This window comes from Psammomys obesus, unplaced genomic scaffold (assembly GCF_907164565.1).
Source record: "Psammomys obesus unplaced genomic scaffold, mPsaObe1.curated_primary_1811, whole genome shotgun sequence".
NCBI classification, from domain to species: domain Eukaryota; kingdom Metazoa; phylum Chordata; class Mammalia; order Rodentia; family Muridae; genus Psammomys; species Psammomys obesus.
This window is the reverse complement of record NW_026596466.1, coordinates 5,543,361-5,554,461: the sequence shown is the minus strand read 5'-3', so window position 1 is coordinate 5,554,461 and position 11,101 is coordinate 5,543,361. Positions and strand designations below refer to the sequence as shown.

At 56.3% G+C, this 11,101-nt stretch overlaps 1 protein-coding gene across 2 annotated transcripts in view; it reads right to left on the bottom strand.

Moving 5' to 3' along the window:
* The window catches only part of Pdgfa (platelet derived growth factor subunit A), a 20,054-nt gene that overhangs the window by 7,601 nt on the left and 1,352 nt on the right, over positions 1-11,101 (bottom strand). For both annotated transcript variants that reach the window (XM_055598632.1, XM_055598633.1), the window contains exons 2-5: positions 10,423-10,552; positions 9,006-9,102; positions 3,774-3,878; positions 1,688-1,875 (exon numbers count right to left, since the gene is read on the bottom strand). In XM_055598632.1, coding sequence (XP_055454607.1) covers positions 1,688-1,875; positions 3,774-3,878; positions 9,006-9,102; positions 10,423-10,552 — 520 coding nt within the window. The remainder of the gene's footprint in view (positions 1-1,687; positions 1,876-3,773; positions 3,879-9,005; positions 9,103-10,422; positions 10,553-11,101) is intronic.

The window sequence follows — 11,101 nt, the reverse complement described above, 5'->3', positions numbered from 1 at the left end:
ACACACACACACACACACACACACACACACACACACACACACACACACACTACCCATCCCTTTGAGCGAGTCTCCAGCATGGAAAAAGTATTCCTAAACTCACTGTAATAGCTCACTCCTGTAACAAACCCCACCAGTCAGGAGGTTGAGGGAGGATTCACCTCAAGTTTAACACCATCCTGGGTAGAGAGTTCTAAGCCAGCCTAGACTATACAAATCCATGGCAGGCAAGCAAGGAACGAAGCCAGACAGACTGAGAAACAGAACGACCTACCCTAGATCATGTCCGGCACCTGTACCCAAAGGAACAAGATGGCAGATTTCCAGAGATTCCTCAATATACCATCAGTGGGAACCCTGAGGAAAAGGCTGAGGCTGGTCACACAGGCTGCCAGGGCTTGAGTCAGCCCAAGCAGCATGACCCTGCCGCTAGCCAACATCCTGCCCAACCTCTGAGGGTGGACAGCCAACCCAGAGTGCACCCCAGATGAGTCCATGGAACCCTGGGCTTTTGATGGGGTGCCCAGTCCTGAGGATGCCTGTAGGATATGTGGGCTTTACTCAGTCAAGCCCTGAAACTCTCCAGAACCGAACAGCAGACATGCCCACTCAGCCACCCAATGGTCACACTGTCGGCAAAAGGGCCTCAACCTGTCAGAGTCAGTTTTGAAACTGCAGACCAGCTTAGAGCAGGGGTTCTCAACCAGGGAGTGGGGGGTGGGGCGGGGCCAATATCCTGAATATCAGATATTTACGAAGAGTAGCCAAATCACAGTGATGAAGTGGCAATGAAACAACTATTGTGGGGGTCACCACAGCATGAGGAACCGCAATAAAGTGTTGCAGCATTTATTCGGGAGGCTGGGAACCACTGGTCTGACTGACGAACCACCAAAGGCTCCAATCTTGGCAACACAGCACAGAAACGCACACATACAAGACATCTGGCTTTCAACCACGTTCTTAGACTCATGCCCTGAGAGGGACTAATCCCTGGGTGGCTGGAAACCCTCCATGACCCAGCAAGGAGGCCAGCATGTGAGCCTCAAAGAGCCCAGAGAGACGCACAGGTTCAGAGGGGACCAGGCCCAAGCTCCACGGTCATCTATGGGATAATGCCCATGCACGAAAACCGGGGTCCCAAATATCTCACACAGTGACACAGTCATTTTCTCTAATTAAAACACTCCCTCTTAGAGTTAGACCCACAAAGCTAACGAAAGGCACAAGGCTTGGGAAGCTCAGGAAGTCGCGGGTTCACAAGTACCCCTCTACACACAATATATAAGCAGCAGCAACTGCTGGGGGGGGCGCGGAGAGAGCTGGGAGAAAGCTCTGGAGACTCGACTTTCTCCCGCCATCACCAATGCTAGGGTGGGCTCTTCCTGTGATACAGCCGCCTCTGAGTCACCCACACTCCTGAAAATAACCTCATTGGCTCAGCCAGCTGAACTTGAGTGGAGTACTTTCTTTGGTTGGTCCTCAGTGCCCAACCCAGATGCCACCCTATCTAGGCTGAAGATAACTTGCTCTGGAAGAAGAGAATTTGTTCACAATTCCCCAGGGATACAAGGGACCAGAAGCACGGCGTGTCACTCCTGGAGGTCTGAAGCCAGCCCCTGGCCTGTGCGGAGCCGGGTGCCGTACGCTCCTCTGCCAGGCTGGTGGCCGGAAGGGCGGGGCTCACCTTGACGCTGCGGTGGTGGACCCGAGAGGGCTGGCACCTGACGCTGCTGGTGTTGCAGCAGCCTGTGCAGCGCTTCACCTCCACACACGGGGGCCAGATCAGGAAGTTGGCCGACGTGGGGTCCACCTGGCTCCGAGGTATCTCATAAATGACCGTCCTGGTCTTGCAAACTGCAGGAATGGCTTCCTCTGCAAAGACAAGAGTGCCCTGAATAAGGAGAACCTGGATTCTTCACGTAGCCCACAAACATGACTTCCCCTCCCCCAATCCAGAGATGCCCACCTCGGCTGCACCTGCGCAGGCCACGCCCCTTCGGCAGCTTCCAGCATGGAAGACATGCTGGTTGCCAGCAGTACAGGGCTAAAACTCACAAAGCTACAGACATAGTTCAAGGCCAACCTGGGCAACTTACAGAAGTCTCGCCTTAAAATAAAATGTAAAGAAGGGACAGGGGTGTGGCTCAGTGGTGTAGCCCCTGCCTAGAATTCCCCAGTGAGGGGCTGGGGTGTGGCTCAGTGGTAGAGCACCTGCCTAGAATCCCCCAGTGAGGGGCTGGGGTGTGGCTCAGTGGTAGAGCCCCTGCTTAGCATGCACAAGGCCTTGCTTCCATCCCTCACACCCCTCCTTGTTCTTGCAGGCCAAAAAGTGGGACAGCGAAGGAACAGCTCAACCTTATTCCCAACATACCCAAGGCTGAGAACTTGCTTATAAAAGCCACAGAACTTCACTTATTTGCCCTCCAAGGAAAAGGCAGCTATGTCCTGCCCTCCTCTGATCACATAGGTGAGCTCAGCCAGTTTGTGCGCTCATCTGTTTGCCAGGTGTGCATAACAGACAAGAGATCCAGTCAGGACCCTTTGACACACACCTTTCTCCTCCTCAGGCAGTCCTCATTAATCTCATTTAACCCCAGACCCTGTTGCTCACTATATAATGGCTGCCTCTTAACGTCTTTGGGACTAGCCTACATGGGGAGAGGCGACCGAGGTTCCAGGAAGGCTCACTGTCCTCACTGCCCTATCAATACTAAAGGGTGCCTTGACCCTAACCTCAGAGCTGGAAGGAGTGGTGGGCCAGGCAGACCCAGGCCAGCTAACCACTGAGCCACACCTACAAGACACAAGGGATTCTCGCACACTGGCAGCTGCCGAGACACTCCAGAGGAGCCACACAGGTGTCCACAGACTCCCTGGGAGAGAGGGGAAAGCATGAACGAACACTGGGCCAGGCACCCCACTCTGGGCTCTCGGGCTTGACCCCCTCCACATTTCTCACCACTGCCCTTGTGGAGTCTTCCAAGTGCCCTGCAAAGGCCTGAGCTTGCAGTCAGTTGGAAGTAGGAGTCCAGTCCTAGCTGCATGGCTACGGAATAGCCAGAAGCCCCCATCTACCCTCACCTCTGGACTGTTCCCTGCCAGCCAGCTAGGAATTGATAAAATTCACCTTTTTACTAGTGACTAACCCTCAGAGAGAGGGACCCACTTTCCCAGGATCACACAGCAGCCAGCAGCCACACAGTATGGAGATAGCACCCTTGGCTGAGCAGGGACTGGGTGGGTCAGATCTGCAGCTCCACCCCATGAAGAGAAAGCATAGGTCTTGGGAGAATCTAATTTCCCCCAGGATGAGAGCCAGGCAGAACCCTGGAACCAAAGGCGAGTGAGGCCAAGTCTCTGGAAAGGTGTCCACCTGCCTCGGGGCCAGCACACTCCAGGCTGCCCCCGGCTCTGCAGCTGACGGCCAGGAGCACGCTGGAGCTCACATCAGGAACTGGAAATTAAGCGCAGCCACGTTTTCCAATGAAGCCTCCTCGTAGGCAGGCCCTGACAAGACCGGGCACTTAAGGAATTTATAATGTTCTCCTCCTGGAAACTCTTGGCCCAGGCACAAGCCTGCGGAAGGGCAGGCGGGAAGACACTCCAGAGAGGAGAACAGGACTGCCTCCACCGGGAGGGCGGGAGGCCAGCGAAGCCTTTGTTTGGTGGGAAGGGATCTATAGCTAGGCCAGAGGCCAGAGTTAGCAGGGAATTCACAGCTCCAGGGGGAACCTGCCCCTTTCAGTTGCCCTACACCCTCCCAGGCTCACCAATACTTCTCTTCCTGCGAATGGGCACAGGCCGCTTCTCCGGCACATGCTTAATGGCGCGGGACCCGTGGGCTCTCAGGCTTGTCTCCAAGGCATCTTCAGCCCCTAAAAGTAAAGAGAAGAACATAGTAACTGAGTGCCCACACTTACTGACATATCCCTGGGACCCGAACAGCTGAGGCTTACACAGCTACTTTCAGGGCAGGAGGACAAAGGGCAGTGGCTCAGTCAGAACCCCAGACCCTCCCTGCTCACATGGGGCTCACAGATGTGCACCTCCAACCGGCTCCCTACTATCCTGTCAGAATGCGTGTCCCGCAAAATGCAACTCTCCTGTGAAATTCTGAGGTTCTTCCAGGAAGTCCTTTCAGGTACTGTCCTTCATGATGTGCCTCTGAAGGGAACGCTTGGAGGGCTGTCCTGGGTCAGGAAAGTCCCCAGGCCACCCAGCTGGGCCCAGGCCTGGAGCAGTAAGTACTGCTTTCATGGAAGCAAGGATGGGAAGGGCGCTGCCTCTCTCCTGCTGCTGTGTGTACAGCACCTCCCTCTTGTAAGGCAGGCTTTGATGAAATGCCCTAACCTCTGAGGGGCATCGGAAGCAACGCCAGACTGGGCTGCAAGCCAACCTCCTCTGTTCCTGAAATAAGCCTGCTCTGAGGGCCAGAGGCCATGAGAAACAGCGAAGGGATGCGGCTGCTGGTGGAGTGGGGAGTGAGGCAGAGTTAGGGCCTGAGGCTAGAGTCCTGGGGGATGGCTGAATAAGGCAGGGAGGCACACAAAGGGAGTGAGAGAAAAGCCTCAGTGCCTGGAAGAATCTTCACACACTGAGGGAGGGCCAACGGGGGTTCAGCACCTTATCCACAGAGGGTACAGAGTTAAGGTCAGCCTAGAAAACCTAGCCACTGGGTTTTCCATTGGCCCATGACAGACACTGCCCCCAAATTCTGCAATTCCTGGGGAACGGAGGACACAGAGCCTTGCCAAGCACTGTGTGTCAGGCCCTAATACACTCTATACCTGGCCTTCCCAGCCTCTACAACACAAAGAGTCCAAAGTTCCCCTTCCTCCATCCCCCTCCCCACCTTTCCCCCAGGGACACTCTTCTTCTTCTTTCCTTCCTTCCTTCCTTCCTTCCTTCCTTCCTTCCTTCCTTCCTTCCTTCCTTCCTTCCTTCCTTCCTTCCTTCCTTTCTTTCTCTGTGTAGCCCTGGCTGTCCTGGACCAGACTGGCCTCACACTCATAGTGATCTGCCTGCCTCTGCCTCCTGGGTGTTGGGGTTAAAGGCATGCACCGCTGCTGCCACTCAGCTTCCTGGGACATTCCTCTGGGTCCCAACATTTCAGTCACATTCTGCCCCAAACAGACGGCCCTCCTAAGCGATACAAAGCCCATCGGAACCACACCATCCACAAACCAACAGGAGACACACCAGCCTCCCCCACCAAGATGTCTGCAACCCACACGTTTAAGATGAAACGCAAAGACTCGCCTAAGGTGTGAATGTCAACGATGAATCTGAGCCCAAAAACTATTTAAAATGACTCAATGTTCCAATGGCACGGATTTTTTTTTTTTTTTTTTTTTAAAGACCCAAAATAAGATCAGAACTGCTCATGCAGTAAAAATTTCCGGTCAACCACCAACCAACTGTTAACAAAGAAGCATCTCAAAAAAAAAAAAAAGTGACAGGATGAGTCATGACCTAGAGAGGACCATCCTGCTATGGCCAAGCCAACAAGAGATGAATGGTCCATCCAGTCAGAGGCCTGGGAGAGTGGGCAGGGGTGCCAGCTGTGGTGCCCTGATGCCTTCCTTGCTCGTCTCAACATGCACACAGTAGGTGTCGCTGATCTTTGCACAGGCCCTGGCCTATGCAACTAGAGTCCAGAGAAACTGAACAAGGACAAAGGCAAATCCAACAGGTGTATGGTAAATCCCCTCACTCAGGAGGTGGCAGAAGGAAGATCCAGAGTTCAAGGTCATCCTTGGATACAAAGTAAATTCAAAGCCAGCCTAGGACACACAAGATCCAGTCTCAAAAAAAAAAAAAAAAAAAAAAAAAAAAGAAAAGAAAGAAAGAAAAAGAAAAACAAAACAAACAAAAAAACATTAAATAAATAAAGACCCAAAAGAACACTGGGCCCTCCAGAGCAGGTGCCCACTAGGTTCAGTTCTCCAAAGTCTCCTGACTGAACTTAATGCAGACAAAAATTTAGACACAGCGACTGGCCACAGCCCCTACTCAGAAAAGCCCACCTCCCGTCCCCCAGACCAAGACAGGTCTTGGGGAATCAGATGTGGTAAGGTCACAGGATCTGAAGTTCCAAGTTTCTGTTTTCTCAAAAAACAGAAACCACAAACACGAGCTGGGGATACAGTCCGGCTGGGTCCAGAGCACACATTCCCCCAGCCCCAGCCTGTGGTGATGGAGGCCTGCAAACCTGCGCCTACAGAAGTGGAGATGGGAGAGTTGGCAACCTAGGAGAGCTCAAGGGTAGCCTGGGCTACACGAGACCATATCTTTACAATAACATAAATATGTGTTGATCTACCACCGGGGCATTTTTGCTGCATGTCAGGTAAGTTCTTAGGGAGCTTGAGGGATGGCAACCTGGGTGACACACAAAGCAGAGTCCAGCGTTATTTAGTGGCTAGGCCCTTCTCAGGCCTAGGGAGTCACCTCCCTTTGTGAGGAGCAATATCTGACTACTAGAGGAAGGACAGAAAGAGTCCACTAGCCCTGTCCTGGCTACTGTACTGTGAGCAGCCTGAGATGGGGTGTTTATATATCAGTTACTCAATGACCCATGGGCGCCTGGCCAGCAGCTCTAGAGAACAAAGCTCCCGTTACACACACACACACACACACACACACACACACACTCACACACAATCAACCTGAACTCCTGAGCTTCAGTTCACAGGACTACATGCCACTCTCTGGACCCAAAAGCCACGCTGAAAGCCCACTTAGGGATCCTTGACTCTGCCATGGAAAGCTCTGGGCTCAGGGACATTCTTGGCAATGCATTGGAATCCAGCCACCTTTGGAGCTGGGCCACGCAGCCAAGGAGCTGCAAGGTTGGGAGGAGATGCCTTCAGGGTTTCCCCATCTGGAAAATGGGGATGCTGCCAGCTCACTGGACAAGCCCATCACGAAGCTCCACCCCCTTGGATGAGGAGTTGGCTGGAGAGCCTGGGACACCCCCACCCCCAAGCCTTTCTCTGCTGACTGCAAATTTGATATATAGAGACAGCAAGAATCCACCTGGAGAAGCCACCCTTGGGGACACCCCAGAGAGGACCCCTTCCAGCTGACTCTAAAACTGACCACCACCGCTGTCTGAAGCCTCCTCTAGCAGCCTGAGCCACAAGGCTCCTCACTTCAAGAAGGAATGGAATGGGAATGGGAAGAGCCAACCAGCAACTCTTGTCCACAGGCCAAAGACTGGCCTGCAGGTAGTTTCCACACCAGAGCAGGGGGTAGCCCAGCAAGGAAGACCCCACTTTGAGTTGGTGTCACAGGGGTCCTCTAGCCATGTCTTCAAGACTAGGAAGCTAGGAGGGCAGCAGAAGCTCACACCCACACCTGGTCCCCAGATGTTTTCCATGGAGAACCCCCAAACGTATGACAGGTGGAATGAGGAGGGTGGATATCCTAAACCCCACTCCTCCCTACACACACACACACACACACACACACACACACACACACACACAACCTCTTACTGAAGCAATTTGAAACCTCCAGGGGGCCCTGACTGCTTTTTCTCTTCGGACCCTTCCAAGGAGGGAGGCCCCAACCCAGAAGCACGTCAGCTTACCCTAACAGAACCACAGTCCTAAAAGAATTAATGGTGGGGGGTGGGGGAGGCGTGGCTGCAGAGAACAGAATAAGAATGGTCCCAGCAGAAAGTGAATGGCCCATTTCCCCCAGCATCCAGACAGCGGGAGGCCCAGCCCTGGCTTAAGCAGGGCAGGAAAGCAGTCCACTGGTCTCCAAAAAGCCTTTGGGGACCAGCAAAAACTCTGGGAGTATTTCCCCAGTGACCCAAGCCAAGTCCTACTCATCAAGGGATCAGATCAAAACCCCCTTTCCCTACTCTTGATCTCCTAGTGAAACCCTAGGCCTGCCACTCCTGATAAGGATCAGGCCAAGGATTTCCTGGGTCAAGAAACTACTGAAACGGGGCCGCCTTGTTAAAAAATGGTTTTGGCATGCAACGAAAACAGTTCAGGCCTCTCCACCACCATAATTAGGTACAAATTTCCAAATGGCTAGACCATGTGATTTTACTTTAATTCTCTCACCACTCCCCTTTCTGAAAAGTTTGCAAGGAGGGGGAAATCGTCACTTAGAATCTTCGCTTTGGCGGCCTTCAGCTCCTCCTGACAAACTCACCAGGGCCTTGTTGTTGTTTTTTTTTTTTTTATTTTTCAAAGCCGGCTAAGTTTTCATCCCAGTGTCAAAAACAATAGCCAGGCCAACTGTTCATTTTAGAAAGGTTTCACAAGCCTGAGCTGTCCCCCAGCACATACCGTGTGCCTCTCCCACCCCCACCCCTTTATTTTAGCCCTTGTTGACAAGAGTCTACTCCAACCCTACATTTACAAATTGTTTTCTACGGTGGCTTGGCTCTAGCCCTAGGCGGGGAGCCCCCAAAATAGCCCCAAGCGCATGTGTCCCGGGCGCGCCTTTTTACAGGCCGGTGCTGAGAAAAACACCGTCCTCCTGCGGACACTGCAGGGACCCAGCCCCGGGCGATCCAGGCAGCAGGGAGAGGAGTTTACAGAAAGCCCGAGCCGACCAGCTCCTCCAATGCTCTGGGGGCCCTCGCCAGGTGAGAGAGCTGCCAGCGCCGCGCGCCTTCCAGGCCGGCTCCGGCGCTCCAGGGCCAAATCGGCAGTTTGACCCACACACCTGGCAGGGTCTTTCGGCACGCTCTAAAGCTGAACTTTCAGCGACACACCCGCTGCGTTTCCCTTAAATGCAAAAACAACCCCCGGGCGAGCGAGGCAGCCCTAGGCTGCCGCTGGGAGAGAAAGTGGCAACTGCTAGAGAAACGCCTGACTCATACGCCTGGGCGTTTATGGCCGGCGAGTGGAGTCTGACCTTTCGGTGCGCTCCTGCGCAGCGCCTGGCCGGGCCGAGCGCAGGGTAGGTTCCTCGCGCAGACTGCCCGCCCCGCCGCCCGCGCCCTCCCCGCAGCCAGGGGCAGGGGCGCGATTTACCTACGGAGTCTATCTCCAAGAGTCGCTGGAGGTCCCGGATGCTGTGGATCTGACTTCGAGCCAGCCGCTCGATCAACTCTCGGGGTATCTCGGCTTCCTGCAAGCAGACCACACGGTCAGGACGCGCCCAGGGGTTCCAGCCGACCCCAGAGGCCAGGCAGCCCCGCCCGACCCCCACCAGGCTCTAGAACCAGAGGCTCGGGTGGGGCTAGATGGGGACCCCCCCAACTCCTCCACCCCATTCCTGTCTGTCTGACCTTGGTAAAAAACACCCCAACACCGCCTTGACATGTTCAGACAAAAAGCACCCGCGCCCCGGCCCTCCCCAGGGTGTCTGGGGGCAGCCAGGGGCCCGAGGAGTTTCTGGCTTAAAAGCTAAATCCACACGTAGGAAGAGAGTGGAAATGCGTCACGCATCCACGACCGGAGTCACGGCAGCCCCGGGACTTTAATCTAGCCTGAGGGTTCAATTTCCCTCTGGGGAGTCCTGGGAGCCCGCAGGAGGTCTTCGCGCTCCCCCAAAAGCAAGCACGCGCGGTCGACCCTCCCGGCTCCGGCCCAGTCACGGCCCTAGCGCCGACTAGGACGCCCAAATTTCCTGGGGCTTGGAGAGGCTGCAGGGAAAGCAAGGGGTTAAATATCCACCTCGCGCCTCTCCGGCCCCGGCCCAGACCACCCCCACCGTCCAGCCTCCCCCACTCTCCCTCCCGGTTTTTTTTTTTTTTTTTTTTTTTAAAGGGAGTCAGGGTCGTTGGGGGACTCAACCACGAAGTTCCCACGACAGGGGCTGTGGAAAGTCTTTCATCACGGCAAAGCTCCCGGGGACTGGGGGGGTGGCGGTGGGAGGGCGCCGGCGCCTGGCCCGGCCCCAGCTGCCTCGCTCAGCCACCTGTAAGCAGGCCCTGGGCGGGCGGAGATTGCTCCAGCCCGGAGTCCGACTGGCTTGGGGACCGGGAACTGGGGGACTGCGGCTGGGCGCTGCCCACCCTGCCCAGTCCCGGGCTTCGGCCGCACCCTCCTCTACCTGCTTACTGCCCGCCCTAGTCCCCTCCCAGGGCACGGTCAGTTCACACACACCCCCTTTCCCGCTGTCCGCACCCCGTTAGTGCATTGTCCGCTGCGTTCGTGCTGCCCCTTCTGGAAAGGCACCCACAGCCCCCCGAAGTTTCTGCCCACTGCTTCACCTCGCGGCTCCCCCGTCCCTCTCCAAGGCGGAGCGACGCAACGCGCTGGAAACTCACCAGACACACTTGGGCATGGCAGAAAATAGAACCCAGTTGGGATTTTTTTTTTTTTTTTTTAAATTACAGCACCCTGGCAAAGCCGAAATGCTCTTTGCAGAGCTTGAAACAGGTAGCCGAGGGGGGCGTGCGCCGAGGGAGCCGAGAGGGGAGGGAGGCGCGGGGGTGGCACCCACCTCGACCAGGGCATGGGCGAGGTATCCGCAGCCGAGGAGCAGCAGGCAAGCCCAGGTCCTCATCGCGTCCCGAGGCGCTGGAAGCTCGGCAGGGAGGCGAGGCCGCGGGGCGGGCGCTCCAGCCGGGCTCCTGTGGCGGCGAAATTCAGTACCATCCCTCAGGGAGCGCGGCCCGGAGGAGGGTGGCGCGGAGAGCAGGGAGCCTGCGGAGCGCGCTCGGCGCGAGCAGCGAGTGCACAGCCAGCGAGGAGGAGGAGGAGGAACAGAGTCGCGCCGGGAGCCTCCTGGGCCGCCGGGTAGGGGGTGGGGACGGAAGGGGCGGAGGGCGGGGGCTGGGCTTCTTCCTTGGTGCGTTCCCCGTGCTGGCCGCCGCCGCGCTCGCTCCCCGTCGCTGGCTTTAGGAGCGACCCGGCCGGTAAATCCGCATATTTGCTGCCGTCAGCCTCGGGAGGGGACCACGGAGCGTGGTCCCAGCTCCCGCGGTACCGCCGATCACCTGTCTGGACGCTCGGCCCGGTACAGGCTGCCGCCTCGCTTCCTCCCTGTGGGCTGCGGGCAGCCCGGAAAGCCTGTCCCCCGGCCTTCCTCTCGCCGCTGCCGCCCCGGGCCGGGCACGGCGCGGCCCAGCACGGCGCGGCCCGGCGGCCTGCGTGCGCCCCTCCGCAGCGCGCCCTCCGCT